This window comes from Xenopus laevis, chromosome 2L, assembly GCF_017654675.1.
Source record: "Xenopus laevis strain J_2021 chromosome 2L, Xenopus_laevis_v10.1, whole genome shotgun sequence".
Taxonomy (NCBI): Eukaryota; Metazoa; Chordata; class Amphibia; order Anura; family Pipidae; genus Xenopus; species Xenopus laevis.
In genome coordinates, this window is record NC_054373.1 from 39,535,750 (window position 1) to 39,558,986 (window position 23,237).

A 23,237-nucleotide genomic window follows, 5' to 3' on the forward strand; every position below is an offset into this window, starting at 1 on the left:
TCCTATTTTATGTTTCATCAGCAGTCATAACAGTCAATTAAGAGATATATTGTCAGCATTTAGAACAGAACACACAAATTACTAAATTATATCAAGTGCTATGCTTGTGCCCTGAGAGGGTATGATACCTCCATAAAAAAAGTTAAAAAAAAAAGATCCATGAAGATTGTAAAATTATTGATCAGAAATGTAACCAGATTGTAGTGTATTCCATTGTCATACCACTTACACACTCAACTAAAGTAGCCATAATATTAACAAATTTAAAACTGCAGTGTATGCACCTTCAACTACCCTATCACAACATATATAGAGGGCAACTCAGGGGACTGATGATTTTTTTGACTTTCCTTTTTAAGGGCCAGGGTCTAAAATGCAACCAGTTCATTTTCCAAATTTTGTCTCATATATTTCCTTATTTAAGAAAATTAACAGAAAGTAAGTAACCCTATCCATTGAACTAATGTTAAAAAGGGGGTATGTTGTACTCTTAAGGCAGATATTATGAATAATTGAAACTTTGATCAAAGCAGAAAAAGATTTGATAAATATGGATGTCAGTAAAATTTGTGTGATTAAATTAAAATGTCTGGCAATTCATCATGAATTTAACTTTTAGGGGCATGTTTATCAAGGGTTGAATTTAGAGTTTATGGAAGTTTATAAAAACTGCGAAAAAAATGTTATTTAAAAAAATTCTAATTCTTTTAAATTCTGGTAAATAGGATCAACCGGCAAATGTGACTCAAATTTGAATCGAATTCGATTCAAGTTTTTTTTTACCAAAAACCCCCAATTTTTTTTTTCAAATGTCCACCAAACGACAGGGGTCAAGGGTCGAATTTTGAATTAAAAAAGACTTCAAAATTCGAATAAAAAAAGACCAACCAAAATTTATTGAAAAAAAATTCATTTTTTTGGGTGAATAGGCCATTTTTGTTTGAATTCAAATTGTATGAATCGAAGTAACATCATAAGCGATCGAATTTGATTCTTTTCTAAAAAGGTTCTAGAAGGTCCCCCATAGGCTAAAACATGAATTTAGGTGCCACTAATGTACCAAAAATAGAACACATGGTCAGACCCAATATTATAGTGGTAAAAATAATTTTATTAAATTTGGATGCAACCACTGTTGCATTTTTGTTAAATTTCTGATTTATGCTTGGGTATCCACAATGGATTGTTCTTGCTTAGGTACCTGTAGATATCTACCCATCATTTTAAATTTTAGTATTATAATAAGCATTACTGATTGATATATCATTTATTACCTACAAGTATTGGCAATAATTCCTAGAATTAAACAAATGGGGAAACTCTTTTTTATGGGAAAACTCATTATTATAACATCTTCTAAATATATTATTCTTATACACAAATTAAATTCATTATGGGGCAGATTTTTCAAGGGTTGAATAGTAAATTTGAATAAAATTTTTTAATCTCCCTGTTCGAATGTCAATTTGAATGTGAGATTTATCATACCTCGACCATGGAAACAGTCCTAATTCGAATATTCGCCACCTAAAACCTGTCGAGTTCATTTACAAGTCAATGGCAGAGGTCTGTTGAGCCATTTGGAGATGTAAATAGCCTTCCTGACATTCATTTTTTTTTTTCGGGAGAAAAATTTGATTCATATGAATCGAATACGAATCTAACACGATTCATATTTTTGGGTCACAGCCATTGAATTGAATATTACACATTAACATTTTTTCTTAAATAACCTCCCAGCTAAATTGTGAGTATATTAGAATTTAAAAAAATTCACAAGAATTCGAAATTCAACTTTTGATAAATCTATTTCTTTCTTAGTTCTGCAATGTATTTTGTATAAACTCTTGCACATATTTGGATGGTGCTGTGTGTATGATAGCCCTCATTGGATTGTAGCTATAGACAATACACTGATAATGTTTTACTTCAAATCTGATTAGATTAAAAAAAGATGCCACATTACCTTCTTGGTATAACAAGAGGCACATTAATGAATCCATGTTTAGCTATGAAATCTTGAGCATCCTGCACCAGTAAGCACTACCATGTTGGTTCTTAATTTCTACAAGAATGTTGGTATCCTTTTAAATGTCACTGAAGGTCATTTACAAAACACACAAAATGCACAGGTCAAGGCACAAAGTCTACTTGGATTTATCACCATGTATCTTTCATTGCATGAAATAGTATATCATTACACTATTGGAGGCTTTAGGAAAATGGTCACTAATGACTTGAAAATTCCATGTTGTGCCAATAAGTGAATGAACATTGGTGCTCAAGCAATGCCACAAATCCTTATGATTCATATATTCAGCTACCAATGACTGGAACCGAAGTATATACATGATACTTTTCTAAACGTAGGCAGAGAATACTGCTAAACAGTGGCAGGGACAGAGGGAACAGGCACCCAAGGCAAGGATGCCTGCTCACCTGCACCACAGCTGCATGGCAACTGAACCCCCTGCCATGTAGCTGACCTGCTCGCCAACTCCCACAGATACATGTCGCAATACTACAAACCCCCGCCATGTTGGCTCAATAGGTCAACAGTTGCCACTATTCGCAGGACTGGAGAAGGCAGCAGAAGCATATGTCTAAGCTGTACAATAAAAAAGAAAATTAAGTAACAAAACTGATTTTGCAGGAGTCATGGCTTATACTAATAAAATCTTAGAAAAAGGCAAAATAGAGAGGAAAATCATTCACAATAAAACTAGAAAAATCTAAGAAGATGATGGTCTGTCATCATATATATATACAGATGCAGCCACTTTGGTTTGTCTGTTTGACACAGAATAACTAAACACAGATATCCCATTTATCTCATTTAACACAGAAAACTGCGTCACAACATCCCATCTAATTAAAGCATTCACCATTGTTCACAATGGTGCTTTGGTATGCTAATGGAAAGGTTAAATGCATTAAATGAGTTAAGATGACTTTAGATAACGCAGTTTCTTCAATTAACCCTGAGTCATGACGCATTTATCTCACAAATCCAAGTGGCTTCATCTGTATATACCAAATGATACACAAATTAAAACATATACAGGTATGGGATCCATTATACAGAAACCCATTATCCAGAAATCTCTGAATTACGGGAAGGCTGTCTCCCCTAGACTCCATTTTATCCAAATAATACACATTTTTAAAAATGACTTCATTTGCTCTGTAATAATAAAAAAGAACATTGTACTTGATCCAAACTAAGACATAAATAATCCTTATTGGAGGCAAAACCAGCCTATTGGGTTCATTTAATGTTTAAATGATTTTTTAGTAGACCGAAGATATGGCAATCTAAATTACAGAACGATTCATTTTCTGCAAAACCCCCAGACCCCCCCCCCCCCGCATTCTGGATAACAGGTCCCATACCTGTATAGATAATTGTATATATATAGTATATATGCAGTTTCTAGTTGTTTATTCAGCTAAATATAAAATAACATTATTGGGTCATTTAATAAAATAAATAAGATAAAAAAAAGCTCGACCAAACTCCCATGCCAAATTTTGCTTTATTTATTAATAAATGAGATCATGGAGAAATGTTATGCTACTGGTTCAGGATACTTGAGTAAAGCACAAGGAACAATATCCAGTTCAGATTCACATATACTCAATGAGACAATGCAATATTCTGTAACAGACTGAGCAATCCTTCTTCACTTAATTTCTAACCATAATTACTGTAGCCATGAATACCCATTCATGTTTTATCTGACTAGCATATATCTAGAGAGAGAGAGTGCGAGTAAGCGATTTTACTTAGGCTCCAAATTGTATTTGAAATGAAGCCAGATGTTCCTTCGGCTGCCAGGTTTTCATTAACAATATGGCAAAAGCATGTCAGAAAGACACTAGGCTAGCTAATGGCTTTAGTTAATGGGACTGCTTGAGAGGTTTATAAATCTGATGCCTCGGAATTCTCCTGATTGTCTCCCAAAGCAAATAATCTATGTAGCCATTTTGACCTGAAATGGATAGCAACATCTAGAAAAGTAAGTTAATGAAGTTTAACCTGTTAAGCTACTTTATTGCAATGCTTTACTACTTTAGCAAGGCTATACGATGTTCTATTTCAGTACAGGATTGCATTAGTTTAGTCATTTTGATAAATCAGCATGAAATGTTGGGAAACATTGCCAGAAATGCTATTACATTTGGGATATCATTCCATTGATATGTAACAAACTAGTTTCCAATGATGTTCAGTGCTCAGCAGGATTCCCTATGCTACAGGATATGAGATATTGCACAAACCAGCACAGCTGATAACATACTGATTTTTCTGATCTCGATGAGAATAAAAGTGCTGGGAGCTTTATTGATATTGGCTCTGTCTTCTGATTTGTAGGAGCAACAAAACAAAAAGGGGGGATATTAAAATGAACTGTTAGTATAATACACACATTGGTATTCTGATGGACATGGCAATTGGTTATATTTTCGTTATTTGTTTTTTTTGTTTTTTTGTAAATGAATCAACTTTTTGTTCTGCTGTTTTCCAGTTTGTAATTTCTGGTTGCTAGGGTCTAAGCTACTGTAGCAACAAGACTGGAAGTAATATGAGAGTGTCCAAACAAGAGATAAGAAAATAAATAGTGATTTCTGTGCTTTCCAGAAGGAAAATCTGCTGATCCCAAAACCAGATTTAAGAAATAACTTCAAAGAAGGACAATTACCTAAAAAAATAAGACCATAAACACATTTCTTCATAATATCAATGCTGATTTGCTAACATCAGATTTTCCTTTTTTTTCACGAAATGTATTTTCTCTCCAAAATTTTTTTTTATTTCTCTAAAACACTAAAAATTTTAATAACCTTCATTGCATTTGTGGTTTTAGAGTAAATTAATTTGGTTGCGGTTTTAAAAAAAATTAATAGCACTAAAATTTGACCTCTAATAAATGGGCCTCCCCAAGCTCATTTTAAGAATGCCATCCTTTAATGGTTGCCATAGCTCTTTCATCTTGCCTTAGCATGTGTTTCTAGTTATTATGCATCCCAGCATAGAGTGCAACTCTAAACTACCTGTATGATGCTGCCATGTAGAGACTTCTATACAATTGCTTCTTATATTTGACTCTATTTCCTAGTCCTAGGGGCCGATTCACTAAGGGTCGAATATCGAGGGTTAATTAACCCTCGATATTCTACTAGGAACTAAAATCCTTCGACTTTGAATATCGAAGTCGAAGGATTTAGCGCAGATAGTTCGATAGAACGATCAAAGGATAATTCCTTCGATCGAACGATAAAATCCTTTGAATCGAACGATTCGAAGGATTTTAATCCAATGATCGAAGGAATATCCTTCGATCAAAAAAAGTTAGCCAAGCCTATGGGGACCTTCCCCATAGGCTAACATTGACTTCGGTAGCTTTTAGATGGCGAACTAGGAGGTCAAAGTTTTTTTTAAAGAGACAGTACTTCGGCTATCGAATGGTGGAATAGTCAAATGATTTTTACTTTGAATCCTTCGATTTAAAGTTGTAGTCGTAGTCGAAGGTCGAAGTAGCCCATTCGATGGTCGAAGTAGCCCAAAAAAAACTTCGAAATTCGAAGTTTTTTACCTTCGAATCCTTCACTCGAAGTTAGTGAATCGGCCCCTTCGTATGAGCAAATTAAATCATTACTGAGTTAAGTTTTGTTTACCTATTACTGACCTTTGTCTGTTAAAATTTGCGTACTGAACAAAAGAGCCATACGAAGAAAGATAATATCACGTCTGCTGTGGGTGGGAAGGTGTTGGGTCTGGGCATAGGTGGCAAATTCTCAGCTCATCCCAATTAGAAGTCTCTTGAGCTTAGAAAAATAAATGACACAATGCTTGCACATGGATATTGCAGTTAAGCCAACGGTCCCTTCATCTGTGATGGATCTAAATGGCTCAGGAGACACATGTAAATTGACTTCTGAATGCCAAAATGTTGCAGTAAATAATCAGAACTGAATGCCATTTGTCCCAAATGTTCTTACTCTGAGGTTGCAATATAAACTGAATAAGTTGGGTATCTAGACAAAGAGTTTTAATGAATTTAAATTCAAGTTTCTACAGCAATTTTTGATTTGTGAAAACCAAAACTTGAATTGCAGTTTCTGAAAATTGTGTGTTCAAGATTCATTCATTAACAAATATGAATTTTGTTCAATATGCCCCTTAGAGAAAGAAATGATGCTGGAATAATAAAATTAAACAACGTGATAATGAAATTCTTAAAATGTTTTGTTTTTTAAAGATTGTTAACTATAAGGATATTTTGAGTCACCAAGGAATTCCAAGACTATACTGTTTAAAGGCACAAGAACGAATGCAGCGTGCATCATGGAACTCCCCAGGTGACTTTTTGGGGGTTACTAAACTCCGAATTTATCTGGTTGGGCCTTTGGGGGCAAAACTCAAATTTTTCAGTTTTTAATTAAAAAATCTAATTTTCCTAGAAAAGCCCGATCCTGTTAAAAGCCTCAATCTGAAATTCCACTATCTCAGACCTGCCAAGGTTGTGTATAAGTCAATGGCAGAGGTTCTTATACTATTTTAAAGTTTATGTGGTCTGCACTGGAATTAGCCCAAAAAATCCAACCTTTTTGGGCAAAAATCTAAAAAATTCTGAAAATACTCCCCAAAAAATGTACTATTATGGTTTTTGCTCGATTATATAGAGTTTTTAATCAAACTGATTAAATTGAGCTTTTTTAAAAATAAATAAGGTAAAATCGGGTATTGGAGTTTGGTAGTGTTTTTTTAATTTAAAAAATTAGATAAATTTGGATTTTAGTAAATAACCTTTCCAATATCCTCATATCCACAGAGGCTTCATTGTTGATTATAATACACAAGTTTCATTGAGTCATGTGACACAAATAACACCACTAAGTACTGATTTTACATTTACACCTGTTTATAAGGATACCATTTACAGGATATTCATGGTTCTTGTATTGTATATATAAATAAATCATATTGTATAACAGTTTATACAGTTATGGCAGTTTTATTTGCCAACTCTTTATAAGCATAGAACTATTTTGGAATAGATAAGTATTCGTGTGCCATCTTCCTTAACGATTAGTAAAACAATACATTTTTGGTTGATTCAGATAACATAATGTGTAAGACATTTTGTGCCTCATAGGGTCTCCTGGGAAAGTATAATGATGATTTGTCTTCCAATACCTTGCACTCTGTCTCTATATGCCTATTCATGTTTGTGGCTGTGGGTAACAATCAATTATCTGGGAATCAAGATAGTACATGTATTTAAAAAGCAATGTTAATTATGCACTGATAAAACTTGTTATATTTGGTTCACTGTGCTCTAAGGCACAGCTTAGTGCAAATATATTTATACAGTATGCTATATGCAGAGCAAGAGACCTAGCAAAAGTGCAAACCGGGCACAGCTGTGAGAATACTGAATGAATACTTTGCATTAATAATATAATGCTTCTTGTGAATTTGGTTTCACATCCTACACACAAACAAATGCTAAAACTTCTTATATTTTAATTAAACAAGGGCAACCATACCAAAAGGACCAGGGTCAAACAGGAGCATTGGCGGCCCAACGTGGCTGTGACAACAAGGACCCTCCTAGCAGTCACTGGGAGCCCCCCCCCAGCAAATGCCTACGCGTTGCAGCTAGTCTTTTTCTTTAGGGGACAGCCGATTGGGGGAAGGGTATGGGCTGGCCAGGTCCCACTGGGTTTTTTCCCGGTGTCCCGCCGGCCCAGTCCGACCCTGAGAAGGGCTCAAGTTAATCTGGGAACGTGGACTGGTATTTAGACATTTTGGGTTATCATGCTAAACAACAGTTTTTTATTGAAAAGTGCAGGATTGTAGATAAAGTGGTGAATAGGGGGTTAAATTATATGTAACCCCCTTGCTTCCTCCATTTATAATTATAATTTAGAATCTTTACTGTAAGTAGATCCCAAATGCATACTCGTTACTCCTTTGTGCAAGGCCTGGAAAATCTTAGATGTTAGAGTGCCTGGAACAGAGCTTCACTAAGTTTTTAGGCTTTTCAGTCTTTAATTGCAGTTTCTGACTTGAAATACAGTGCATTGTTTTTTTTCTTCTCATTTTCCACATCTGCTGCCAAAGTTCTACTTTCTGTCTCAAAATATAAACCAAAACTTATGAGCATGGTCTGAAAGAATTGTGACCATGATAAATAAGATGTGAACATAGCAGTACACTAGGTTTTTATACATAAAGACACAGTTTTTGTGATTTTCACTATACTAAGCACAAGACTGTGTAGTAACAGAACTTTTCGTTAAATTGAGGCAATTGTCTACAAGAAACATGAAGCCATTTTCTTCCTTCTGCAATGGCCCTGGGCCAGTGGCATGTGCAGTAGAGTAAAAATTAGTGATGGGCAAATTCACAGCAAATTTCCACATTGCACTGCATGTGAATAAATTTGCGAAACTGCCCCGAAAATTCGGTGGCAACATTTTTTTTGATGCGCGCTGGAAAAGGTGCTCGCGTCATAACCTATGCGCGTCAACATTATTCGGACGTCTAATGAATCTAACGTCGACGTCAAAATTGACGCAATGGTCAGAATTAAATTTTTCACCATTTTGCGGGAACTTCAAAAATCATACATAGCCTGGGCTAATGTATTTTTCAGTGAAGTGAAACGGGACTATTTCGCCCATCACTAGTGAAAATGCTTTTTGCTTAAAGTTCAACTCTTCACTCTTCTGGGCACACACACCTGGCATTAAACTGGAACATGCTGAGATTTTAGCTAACAGGAACACTGGCCTAGGGTATCAGAAACATGATAATAATCACTAGTGCGGGGGTAACATTTGGCAGTATATATAGCTTTGCTTCTCCTTTAAAGAGAACATTACTACTTCTCTCCGTGGGAGGTAATTGCACTCTGAGTATTCTAGTTAGAACAATGCAATAGACAATCGTTCTCCATTTCAACTGTTTTATGACCAAAAATATAAACAAATAAAAGAAAGTTTTGATCATTCTTTTAATTCATACTAATTCATACCAGTTTTTAGTTTTTAATACAGCCTTCTTTAAAACTAAAGGAATACAGATGTATCATAAGTTCCCACAATTCTGTGTTGCAGCAAGAGTAAATCCATATGTGACCAAGTGATCACTTGCCCATATTCATGGAAACCTTGAGGCTCACACTGGAGAGTTTGGAACAACTCATGCTCATGTTTTTAGAGATTGCATAGCACTTTGGTAATCTGTAGCATGCATCCACTATGGAAAACTGAAGAAAACCTGTATTTCTTAAAAATACATTAACAACTAACTTTTTGATCAGCAATACAGTAACTTACTGACACTGTAGATTCTGGGAACCAAGTTCTAGAGCAACGTTTTGAAATATAGTGAAACTAAGTACTGCATATTTTCTTTTCAGGGAAACCAGGTTCTAGCAACAAAAAAAAAACTATATATATATATTTTCTAAAAATAATGTAGTTATATAGATTTAGTTTTTTGCAATTTTATTATATATATATATATATATATATATATATATATATATATATATATATATATATATATATATATATATATATATAATTTTTATTGTCTCTGTGTTGCCATCTTTCCAGTTACCTGATACAAACATTCGGCACCTCACAATCATACAACCATATCTTAAAAATAGACATATTTATTTATTTATTAAAAGGAGTTTAACATTTTAGGGCTGAGTACTTAGTATAAACAAGAAATCTATTGGAAAGGCCTATGCATGTTGGAGTTTAACATCTTTTCCACTCCATTTTCCTCCTGAGTTCTTATTTGAATTGCCTCAAAGCTAAAAGAAGATATCCTCCTTGAAAAAATTAAAATCAATAAGGCAAACACAATTTTTCAAAGTTTTACAGGAGTCTGAGATAGTGCATGGTTTTCCTCATTCTAGAATTCCAACATACAAAAATATCCTCAACAATGCATATAGATTTAGTTTGGCTGAATAGAGAACTGTATAAGGTTAAGTGAGGTTTTAAAATAGAGAAAAAAATGATATTAAAGGTTTATGTCCCCCTCACCCCTAAACTAAAAGGAAAAACAAAAAGCAATCTCTTAAAACAGACATCAAGCCATGAAAACAATACAAATAAAAGTCAAAAGGTGGATAAAAACCTTTACTTTTCCAGTCAAACTGCTTTCTAGGAACTAGGTTACTGCAAAGCAATAAATACAGACCAGGGATCTTGTTGTTTGACAAACATTTAAGTAAGTTAAAAGTTAGACAATCAGACCATCTTGAAGTGTTACTGAGCATGCTGCCATCAGACAGGTGGGGCAAAAGAAAATTAAACTGAGCTTTGCTTTGCTAGGTTATTCTGAAAAAAAAAAATCAAATGAAAATAGGAGTTCTTGGAATCTTGAATACTTTGCTCTTCTGTCAGTGAAGGCTGGGCATCAGTAATGCAGATTACCAGATAAACCAACAAAAATGAACGTTGCTCCTTATTGGGCCACAATGGTTTGTTCAAGCATTCCAAACTTTGGAAAAAAAAAATTAAAAATAAAAGAAAAAAATTCTAAAAAACTAGACTTAAAGCAAAAGGGAAAAAAAAGTTTCCTATCTATATATCAGTCTGTTCATTAAAAAATGTAACTAGACAAAATTCATTGACATATAAAACAAAGTCAAAATGTAATGGCAATAGACATGGGTAAAACAGGAAGACACTGATGCTACAAAGAAATTGCAAAAAATATGTACAAGACCCTGTTTTTCCTCAAAAATTGTTAACGATTGTAATGCATGTTTAACAGCAGCAGTCGAGGACGAAGTTCCAGGCACCAGACTGCATTTTCCGCTTCTATCTGTGATGGAGGGCTCTTGTGCCCCTACCATTCCTGTCACCAGATAACACTGGAAATACTTGTTTCCCTTGGCAAAAGCGGCAAAATAGCACTGTTTGTATGGGCCTCGTCTGGGTGCTGCTCCCTGTTTGATTTTGTCTGTGGCCGTTGTCCATTAATAAGTGTCATAGGTATGTTGCAGTAGGTATGCTGATTACCTATTGAGGTAAGAGGCAGGGTGCCAGTAGGAGGTACATCATATTCATAGCTTCTATAATAGTGTTTCTGTCGCATCTGTGTATGGTACGTATTATGAAAAGTGGAGCGGATGTCAGGATGGGCAGTAGCTAATGCAGTAGATGTGGCAGCAGCCATTGAAATTGCAGAGACCGTCTGCAGTTCCCCAAAAGGACCCTGCTCACTGACATCTAGAACCTGCTCGTGTGTTATGGGTTCAATTTTTTTAAAAGGCATTTCATATTGTAAACGTTTCCAGAATTTGGAATTTAACTTGTTGCACTTTGGCCCGTGCCATTTGATCACAGTTAGAAGTTTTATGGTATGTTTGAGAGTTTCCACCTCTTGATAATTCATAATTCCACGCAATTCGCTACACTCAATGAGGATCACTTTTATTTCTCCTGTGATGAGCATATTCCGGAGCCTGGTCTCTAGTTCAAATATACTCCAACCCCTTCTCACAACGTAAGTGGGAGTCATGATAATTATAAGCCGTTTGCTTTGGTCCACACATCTTGCCACATCTTCAATGTAAGCTATAAAGTTAAACAGCAAAAAAAAAAAATATTATTAATTTGCCATCATATTCATTTTATATTTGACGTTTATGTTGAATGTCATCCAGAAGAGGTAATTTAAAATGACTCCTGGGTCTTGCTGGACTCTGCACCTTGTGCCAGATAAAACATTCTGAGTGAGGTTCAGAGTTCAGCACCAGTGACCCATCGCAACTATGGGTCAAACCAGGTAAGTACAAGACTCCGTTGCAGCCTGCACTTGCCCACGCTCCCTAACTTGCACATCTGAATGATACGCAAGTTTGGACTGGTAGGGGGTGGACATGGGAATGACCCCTTATGAATACAGCATTGTTGAATGCAGTTGCACCTGTTTTACCCTTTGTGCCCTTCCCACCATCAGCACATGACTTCTAGTGCTTATACTCAAGAGTTTATCTATAACATTGTGCATGCTATATCACCACTGCAATTCTATGCAAAGTGTTGAGTAACCAATAGATCAAAATGTTTCATTATTTTAAATTGCAATGTTACAATAAACAGCTGTTTGGTTGAGAGATGAATAAAATATATATTTGGGCAGCATAATGTGAAATAAAATCAATTTCCTATATTCCTTTACTTCAATTGTATTATCTCCTGCAGCAGAAACCTGAAAGAAATGATTTTCTCTTTTTATCATATCATCACTAATTACATTGTTTGGGCCTTTTTGAGAATGATTCATTACATTTACATTCCATTCCAACACTGGACTAGATAGATATGTAGTATGTCCACATGTCTATTCTATTACTTATACTATAGAGGGAGTGGTATTCATAGGATAAAGTTAATATTATTGACAATGTGCCCACTGCTGTGGCTAAAATACATGAGACAGAGTTACTAGGGGTAGCAATGCCTAAGGTTGGAGTTTGACAAAGAAGCAAGAGAATCAAATTGACCGCCTTTCCCTCTACACTACAAAGTAAAAAAAACATTAATACAGAATTACTGTATAAGTAGAATTGATCAATTATTTTGACCTTTTATGTAGGCATTATTAATTGCAAAAAATACTTCATCTATATTTGCATTTACTTCTACAGCTTAGATTAATTTATAGTTTATTCTAAGCAATAAACTCTGTCCCAAGCTAAAGTGCATGTTGTACATTGCTGACTCATTGTGGAATCAACCAATTAGAATTTTGACTCACTTCATGAGGGTGTTGGTTGAAGCCAGGGAAATGTTAAGTTGAGAAACTAACAAGTAAATTGTTAAATAATTACTTTAAAAAAGAAAAACTGTATTAAACATCAGCAGTTTGGGGTATTTTTATAATAGCGATCGTTCCCCTTTGAGTGAACAATAGACAAGCCCATAGTTAATGTATTTACTTACTTCCTGTGGGGATTAAATCTCTGTCGGGTATGAACAGCTTGTACCCATAGTGTTTTTCAAGCATATCAGGCAGAATTTCCAGGGCAAACCTCTCTTCTTCGCCCGTTTCTTGGTTCCAATGGTCAGGATCCACTTTTGTGTATGATAAATATGCATCAAAATCTTTGTTGTCTGCAAAAGGGTGGACAGTTAGCTTTCATTATTACACATATATCTTCCTAGTGGCAATAAGAAACAAATTGATTAAATTCTAACAAATAGGAATGCATAATTGCTAATCTTTCTTCGGAATCAATTGATTGTTCTTGTTTCTTTATGGCTGGAAGAAGCAAATTGAGTTATTGTTATTACTATATTGTATTTTCAATTTAATGCTACTTACCTTAGTTTTACCCCACTTTAGGAACTATTAATCTGTAAAAAGAGAATTCTCACTGATGTAAATATTGAAATAACAGTCATGAGGGCCTTTCTGGGGGTATTAATTTGAGCCAGTACCAATAATATTTAGGGCCATTTGGCGAACAGAGATCTTTCTTAACTCTTCCCAGTTCATCACATTATTTCTTGCATAGTTTACATGAACCCTACATGAACACACCAACAGATCCTCATTCATTAAATGGTTACATACAACATGCTGAATCACACAGACTGTGCATGATAATTATGATAATGCTTCTGCCCCTACTCAATGCCTGTGTGTATTTGTATATTATTCTCCCCATTTACAAAAGTAAACTATTCAATAGGAGGACATACTGTACTTATCATACTGTATATGATGAATTGCATGCAATTTTAAATTTATGTATACAGGCATACATTAGATCACCCTCATTATGGCTGGTATTAAGTGCTATCATCAAAATGTTGACACCTGCAAACCAGTTGTGTAAACAAATAATTGTCTTATGTTAATTGAACTGTATAGTGTTCCTTAGAGGTAAACATTCATTTTCTATTGCTACTAACCATGGTATACCAGTATGCTAAGCTATCAGTTGTCTGCTATGGTACAGCACTTTGCCAAAGGAGCCTTCTTCTTATGCAGAAACTATGAGCCTGAATTAAGTCAGTCATCATTTTCGTTGTAAGGTCAATGAAGCCAAGTTCACTGCAAGTAATTCAGTGGAATAAGAGGTCACATGTTGATTTTTGTGTGGTTGTTGTGAAGAAAGTACAGCTAAATCAATAACCGGACTAATGAAATATTAACCTTCTTTCGACTCGCCGGAGAGGATTATGGACCAACTATGTAGAATATCAATTGCTTATCAAAGAAACCTTATTGAATATTCCACCAAGCACAGACATGTGTTCTGAATTCATTCAGTGAGGAAATCAGTGCTGTTTTGCTCTTCCTATTTTCTGTCCTAGAACATGATAGAGAGGATGCCGTGTAATAAACAAAGTGGCCTTTTGATTTGGAGCGAAAGAAACATTCATATTTTTTGCAACTTGAAGCAATAGAATATTCAGCTCTGATAAAATATAAATTGAATAGTTGTGTCTAATACAGTTAGCGCAGCAAATCTATTTTGTACATTATGTCCAGAAGGGTTCATTTATCTTTTTACTTCATAAACATTGAAAAGCACAGTAAAGTAAAAAAAGGATATTGGGCTTATAGGTAAACAAATTTCCAAAGTTCTTGGATTTATGCAATCCACTTTAGAAAACTCATGTAAAAGAAAATGATCTTATCTATAAGCAAAGCATTATTTTTACAGTCACAAAGGTCTGTGATTGCTACTCCATTATACCATAGTTTTGTGAAATTCACCAGTTGTATGGGAGCAAAATAAATAAAATATGAAAGAACTAATGTATATCTTTACATAAGGGGTTATTCTTCAAACTCCAGGGCACAAGTTCAAGAGAGACAGGTTGCCCAAGAGCTAATTCAATTAAAATTACTGTGGAGCTGGTGTGTCAGAGAACACAGATGCTACCCTCACATTCTCTTTGCTCTTTGCTAAAAAATGCAGAGGCCTGGGATTCAATCCTAGTGACCACATGTGTAGTAGAGTAAAACAACATATATGCAAAAAGCACATGTTTTGCTGTACTGGGTGTACAGGGCAGCAATGAATACAAGGAAATAAACAAGATGGAACTCACTAGTATGGTACTGGCATGTTTTTCAGTGAAGAGGAGCACCAGCCCAGCATCTGAGGTTAGCAACTATAATCACTGGTGGGTGCCTAAAGTATAATAAATTACCAACCCCCTTCCCCAGGCAGCAACGTACTGGGCTGGTGGAATGCCAGGAAAAAACATGGTGGGCCCGCAGGCCCAGACCCATTCAACAGGGCCTGACCTCTTTCCCCTCCACCCACCCGATTGCATAAAAATGAGCAGGTACATGCCAGCAAGGGGGATGGGAGAGGGACAGAGGGGGTCTTGACACCTGCCCCCAGGGATTATGCCTGTCCTTTAAGATTAAGATGACATATTTTACTTCAATTCTGTCTTTCTTTCTTTCTTTCTTTCTTTCTTTCTTTCTTTCTTTCTTTCTTTCTTTCTTTCTTTCTTTCTTTCTTTCTTTCTTTCTTCTCTTTACACCATTATGCCTTCAATGTATCATTCACCCTTTACTGCTGCCTCTGCATTGTTTCTATTAAAATTGCTTCTGCTTTCTTTCCATCATTTTTCACTCACCATGCCTCATTTATTCTTTCTTGAATGTATTGTTTATTTACAGGATCTTCCCATAGCCTTGCATTTCTTGCCCTCTTAATTTCCTTTTATTCTTTCTCCAATTGACTCCAGTTATTTTATTATTTCTGGTGTTTTTCTTTTAATTATTATGCTCTACTTCTTTTATTTGAAGTAGTTTCATCTTTTTATGTCCATGTTGTTAATTGGGGAGCATAAATAAAGAGCAAAAGATCACAAAGTGCTGTTGGCATGTTAATTGAAAAAGGGAATGTGTTATCTCCATTGGGGGTGACATAACACATTAGAAAGCATTTTGGTTGCTTTCATTTGTAAGTAAAATGCCTGTATTTCTTCCACGATCACTAGGATATTGCGAATGTCAAAAAAAAATTCTCATTTATGATTTGTTTTGCTGATGATTATTTAAATGTAATATATTCTCCTGCTGATTGTAAAAATTAAAGTAAAAGGATTGTTAAATCATTTTTGACCTTACGATACAACATTAAATATTTATTACTGAGCCATTCTTCTACATGGTTTTAACACCTTTATAGCAATAGATTTAATAATGTTCCAATAAACAATAAAGGCACAGATTTTGCCCAGGTTCAGTAACCCATAGCAATCAATAAGATTTTTTAAAACAGATCACTAGTAAACACTAACTGCAAATTGGTTGCTATATATATGAATAGACCTGTAGCAAGTTTTGCACCTTTTATTACACAACCCCATAGTGGGTCTCAAAATCCATAACAACCAATCCACAACATTTAACCAACCAGTCTCCACTTAAAAATGTGGACAGTTAATCCTATTTGCTAATTGGTTTCTATGAGTTGCTAGACCTGGTGAAAACTATGCAACTTTTATTACTTCACTCAAAACATTTAGATGCTGTTTGACTGCAAAATAAATGTCTACCATCTCAGGCAGCTACTTTATAAGATGACCACATTTCCTTTATTAGCAAGGTTGTTCTCCACAGCTAAAATAATCAATAAAACATCAAAGGTGTTCTGAAAATGTCTTACCTCCATCCAGTTCTTCAGCTCCAAAGTGATTTCTATAGAATATCATCAGTTCAATCTTATAACACTTGTAGATGGTGACCAGAAAAACAAGCAGGAGAAGAATAGCACCAAGGCCTCCAGCAAGCTCAACTGTGTACATAAGCTCTGAAAAAGAAGAAATGCTATGAATGTGTGTTATTCTGTTTCCTAGCTTTCTAATTACAGTCCTTTCTTTCTTTTAAAAGGGGTTACCTGAAGTGCATATTGAATGAATTAAAATGCCCTTATTGCTTTTATATTCCCTTTTAAATGCAATGAGTTTACGCATTGTTTTTATGTTATTATGCTTTAACAGGCATCAAATGTATTAATATAGAACATATTGCATTCAAATGAATTTAATGTAACTTAAAATTGAGAAGCTCTAAGTTGGATAACATGGATATAACCAGGTAGAATCAAATGTAATCAATGAATCCTTAGGCTCCTTGCCATGGATGAGACAAGAGACTTCTGAATACACTGTAACATATACCACATTATTCATTTTAATATTTTGCTGAACATTTCAAAAATGATTGTGGGAAGAATTACTGATATTATATCCTGATATTTCAGTACCAGCAGAGAGGGTCAGGAGCCTTATAACAATAGTTATTTAATCCTTTGAAGTTGTCCACAGGAGCTCGCCATCTTTCCAGTGTTAGAGGTCCAGCACATGTTCAGTATGCTCTGGACAGCTGTTAGAAGCTAAGCTTAGTCCATTGCATAAAATACGGTTTGTCTGTCTTAGAAGCAGAGGTTACAAGGCAGCTAATTAAGTTCAGATGTACTGGTTACTGAGCTGCCATGTAATATCAATCTGAACTATTTACTAACTAGTCTTCTAATTTTATACTATTTTTTTAATTAGTTTGTTAATTGGTTCCTAAACTTTGCTGACCTGTGCTGTGTCCATCACTCTCCCACCCATTGTCACCTCCCTATTACCTTCTTCTTACCTTGCTGTGATTGGGGGATAGGGGCATTACACAACCCCAAAACATAACATGTAGCAGTTCTAAGTTATTTCTTCAATGTGATTTAGTTCTCTTTGGGGGGGGCAGCACACACACACTCAATCTAAACCACCTCTAGTTAGCTCTAGAAATGGCTGGGGACTGCAAACTACTATACAGCGGACCTTGTGGCTTAAATCCCTTGGTCCCCAGTATGCCCCAACGTTGACGGGGTCTGCTGTATAGGTATTTCTGCCACTGGCATCCAATTAGAAAGTAAAATCTACTGGTTACCTGGTTGCTGTGGGTTACTAGCAAACTTTCCACAATGTATTCCATAAACCCCCACTTCTGATTACTTCTGAACACAAACACATGCATAAAGGTCTTACATTGACTCAATGGACACTGAGGCGTCTATTTATCATGCTGTGTAGAAAGTGGATCTTTGATGTTGCTCAAAGCAACCAATCAACATTCGATTTCAACAGCTAGAAAACAAACACAGAGATCTGATTGGTTGCTATGATCAACATCACTGGTAATGTTTTACTCCACTTTTTTTACATAGCATGATAAATAGACCCTTCAGACTATGTTGATGCTGTTCAAACCTCTTCAGCCTGCTGTTATGCATTAATTGACGAAAGCACAATTGCACTGTATCCCTAGCAAGTTGTGTCAATAGCCTCAACTGAGCATCAAGTGAATTGGACACCAATGGCATTATTAACGCTGCATACAAGTGATTCCATTCCAACACAAATGTGTGTGAAACAACTGGAGAGCAATTCACGTAAATTGAAGCTAATATGCATCCAAATTGGTACATTGTACACAAGTTACAGTAGAATTCCAGAGAAAAAACTGTGTTGTGGGTAAAAAAACATGGCAATTTGCATTAACATTTTGCAGTTTGCACAATCATCTGCATTCTAAAACAAGCCTATTTGTTTCCAGGCACAAATACAAACTTTGTTTTTTTTGATTAGAGTGTCCCCTAAATTTCATTTTCTTGACTGACACTACTGCCAAAGTTTTCACAATGTGCCAGCTGTACCATAGAAGACAGTTACTTTATTCCCATATCAGATGATTTAATTGCTTGGAACAGAATGCTTTCAAGATAACGTTTCATTTGTTTTGCTCAGCAACCACTGCGCACCAACCTATGGTGACACCAGTTCAATGTTCACAGCGACAGTTTTGTTATTGCCTTCATTATTGTTCACTTTGAAAACACCATTCACTCAAGCCCTGGACCAAAATATTAAAAACGTTAGTAGGTGGATGCTCCTAATTCTGTCTCTGTCTGTTGCATCAGTAAAACTGGAATTTCTTTGAATGACGACAACCAATAAAATTGCTTCTGTTAGTTTTGTCAAAAAACATTTTGGTAAGAGAGAAAATCGAAAACATAACTTAAAAATTATTATCGGATATACATGTATGATATTAAAAACCTTAAATGATAAAATTCTATAGGCTAAGCATATACAGTAATTTAATTATTGACACAAACAGGGTCAGTCTTGGCTGACGGGACACCAGGAAAAAAAACCTGGTTGGCTCCGGCTCTCGTGGGCATTGCCGGACCAGAACCATTCCCTGCACAAATCATCTTCCTGCCGCAAGTCGCGACAAAAACACTATACGTGCAAGTGCAGTGGGGGTTGGGTTAAACTAGGGTTGCAGCATTCCGCCCAGTCCGACCCTGAAAACAAAACATATCTAATACTCAGAATGCTTGAGACCTGGGCTTTCTGGACTATTGTTTTTTTGTAACTTGAATCGCCATAACTTGTCTATTAAAAAAAATGTAAATATCCAATGACCCCAATTGTCTATTAAAAAAAATGTAAATATCCAATGACCCCAATTGGATTTTTTTGCCACCATATGGGTTTATGCAGCTTATGTGCCATCAAGTACAAGGTACTAAGGTACTATTATATTATTACAGAACATAAGGATTTAATTAATTAAATAATTATATGCTTAAAATTGTCTTTATGGAGATGGCCTTCCTTTCATTCGGAGCTTTATGGATAATGGGTTTCCAGGTTGGAGATCCAATAGCTGTATGAGAATAGAAAATATAGAAATGCATTTGATGCTCAGTTGGGATACATTGAGGTATTAACTGGACACAATCATATCCTAACATCCCATAGTTAAATATCTCACTTTCATTTTCATTCATTAGTGCTGGCTGGTTTATACTACCAAATAAATAAAGTGTTTGGGAAAAGATATTTTAAAATTGCATTGGATGTTTCTTTGTCCTTAAGACAGCCATATACAAACAAATACTATACAGCAGCTCACTGATTGGTACAGGGATAATTGAATGGTATAAGGTTTAGCACTTTATATTGTTCTTTTCTATAGGCCAACAGCCTGAACCATCAGAACAGCAAAGAAACAGTAAAGAGGAGCTGTGGCACAAATGAATCGTTAAAGATTTGCTTAAACAATTTTATTCCTTAAATATGGATGGTTCTCAGATACGTTGGGGCAGACTTACTAAAGGGCAAGGCGGATATCGCTATCAAAAATTCGCCAGAAACTTATCCGCAGGGACATCACCAATTTACTAACAGACGTAGATGACAATTCGCTAGCAAAAGAGACCGTGGCTAACACAGTTTCGCGGGCAATTGCCAGGCGCATTTTCGCTCAGACGAATGATTGCTACTCCGCAAATTCACTAGCTCTTTTGCCAGAGTTTGCTTTGCCACCTTAGACTGAACTTATAAAACAAAACTACATCCTCCTCAATCTTATGTCAGTGACATCATATCCTGTAAGAAAGTAATAAAAGTTGTAAAAAAACGCTGGTGTTTTTTCAAAATTTAAAGCGGAATTGCCTTCAAAAGTCCTAACTATTAAAGATTTTTGTTAAAAATGTCTTTAACCAATTTAAGGGGCATGCCACATTTGTTTTAGGGTGGGCTCATGTCTAGCACATTAGAGGATCTTTTTTGTCTTTATTTTGCTTCCTTGAACATTTGTAATAATAAGTGGCCACTTCAAGCATTTGCACCAACATCTCTAATAAAGACGTCTATATGACCTATATGAACCCATCCCATTCAAATTGACATAAGCGTAAGAGTACTAAGGAAGTTTCACTAGCCAGAAATGAACGCTAGCAAAAGATCAATAAGAAATGCTCTCACTGACGAATTAAAGCTAGAGAAACTTCGCCAGCGATGGGCTGCTGAGACGCAACTTCGCATTTTAGTGAATTAGCATTGTGGTAATGTATTTTTACTTGACGAAGTGGTGCGAAGTGTGGAGGAGCGTTTGCTGGCAAAAATTTGCCCTTTTGTGATATGTTGTAGGCACTTTGGTCACAGAATATTTTTTTAAAATGTGGTTGGTATACCTATTGTAAATCATGACAGAACTGCAAGTTTGTCAGACAATTATATTTAACCATTTGATTAAACCTTTCTGTGCAAAAACAGTAAAATTCAATTAAAACCACGGCACTGAATATTACATTCTCTTTCCTGACCTGACTGAATCCAGACTCCTGGACTATTTACAACCCACCCTAATTCATTGTATTATCTCTACAATTGATCTCTATCTATCTGTAACTTCCTAATTTATTGACCATGAATACCTTTCACTGATCTAACAGTATATATGCTGTGCCTTTCTAGCTTTCATTTGTATTTTGCCTGACAAAGGCGCCTTGGTGCTCCGAAAGCTTGCAATGTATTTTTATTGTTAGCCAATATAAGTATCACTTCTACAATACTTTTTGCATTTGTTTGTTGCTTTATTTGTTATTTTTGCTACTGACTCACACGGTACCACCGTTTTTTGTTTTGTGACCAATATTTATTGAAATTGTATATAAATTAGGGCCTCATGGGGCCCAATTACCTCCTGCCCTCCTATGGGAAGCAGCTGATGGCCATTGGGGATGTTTAACCATCTCTATTTTCCAGAAACTCCCTGCATTCCACAGGTCTAACACAAAAAAGTAATTCATAAATGACTATATGCATTAACTGCCAAAAATCCATCTGATATGGATATCATATGGTAAATCTTTATACAAGTGATATTTCAGCAATCATAGAAATCATACCATTCCTATACAGAGGTTTGAAATGCTTTAGGGATCATGTTTTTCTCCTTGTATTCATTTTTTTTTTTTGTATTGGGGAAACTCTTGATGACAGAAATTCCCATGGATCTCTGGAGCTCAATACAGGTCTAACTATACACACATATGTTCAAACTGGACAGCATCTGTTGCTAAACCAGATGTTCAATAGCAACTAAAGTTTCAGATTTGCCACTGAAATTCCACAATATAAAACGAAATAGGTGAATGATTATACCCAATTACAAAGATTGATTAGTAGGATTGTTCCTCCTCTACCTTCACATTTCTCAGTGTTGTTTAAACTTCAACCATGTTTGTTTCCTTTGTAAAGCGAGACAATAGTTCCCTCAGTGTGATAATCATTAATCTTAGAAGAGTATGACATACATTTGTTGGGTTTTGCGATTCATAAAAAAATACATTTGCTGCTTCTTAACTAACATCAATGATAATTGCTTTGTTTGTACACTAAAAGGTCTTAAATGCTTGAAGTAATCAATTCCCCCAGCATCACTGCTTCAAACGCTAAGATCTTCCTAATGCATGAATTTAATTAAGATTTATTATGCAGGTAGCACTGAAACTACACTCCAATGTTAATATCAGTGACACTGTTGTTAATCAACAATTTATCTTTTCTTTTTTTTTTGGTCATGTTAGGCTTTAATTCTGAATGTTCTTCAAATAAACAATATTTCAGTGCTGACACTCATTCTCTGAGCATGGCGACTCGCCTTTGCTACACTGTATTAGCACAGATCTATATGATGGATGAAGGGCATTGTTAATGGCTACAATGCCCGAGGATGGGTAATCCAAACAAACCTATCCATATCTATCTGTCTGACAAGAGCAATCTAGTCAGTGATGTCACTTAGAAAATCATAACAATGAGCAGTAAGCCATCACTGTCTTTTATTGTTTCTGTTATTGTCTAATAGCCACCGATTACAGGAAACATATACTAGGCAATGCTTTTTTTAAGCCAGCATAGCTATTACTCATTTTACTGTGCAATAAATTACTCTTGAAAGGTAAATATATTGAAGAAATAAGGCTTGAATAAAACTTCTGTTGCAATAAATGGAAAACACAGTCCCTGTACGCTGAAATACTTTTTCAATTATTACGGTAAATATTTTTTTGCACAAATCAGCCGCGTAAAACCATGCATTTCAAAGGGACCTTCCAGAAAATATTTAATAGCACAGTATAAAGAATAATTCTTTAGAATGAGTTATTTCTATGTGGTTATCTTAACCCTGTAGTTTGAAAAGTCTAGCCTTGGTCAAAGCCCTCTGAATATCCATATTTGGGGGAGCAGTTACCAAATACATATTCAGCCGTGATCTCACCAAATATTCACTCAAAATCTCTCCCTAACTGAACACCAGACTGTTCTTTCAGGTGTATATATTGTAGTAGGACACATGGCTAAAC

At 35.4% G+C, this 23,237-nt stretch overlaps 1 protein-coding gene across 1 annotated transcript in view; it reads right to left on the bottom strand.

Annotated features, from left to right (window-relative positions):
• Positions 1 to 10,159: 10,159 nt before the first annotated feature.
• LOC108707447 (interleukin-1 receptor accessory protein-like 1) overlaps positions 10,160 to 23,237 on the bottom strand; it is a 745,402-nt gene continuing 732,324 nt past the window's right edge. Inside the window, exons 9-11 of the mRNA XM_041581751.1 lie at positions 16,692 to 16,835; positions 12,991 to 13,161; positions 10,160 to 11,619 (exon numbers count right to left, since the gene is read on the bottom strand). Coding sequence (XP_041437685.1) covers positions 10,901 to 11,619; positions 12,991 to 13,161; positions 16,692 to 16,835 — 1,034 coding nt within the window. The 3' untranslated portion in view covers positions 10,160 to 10,900. The remainder of the gene's footprint in view (positions 11,620 to 12,990; positions 13,162 to 16,691; positions 16,836 to 23,237) is intronic.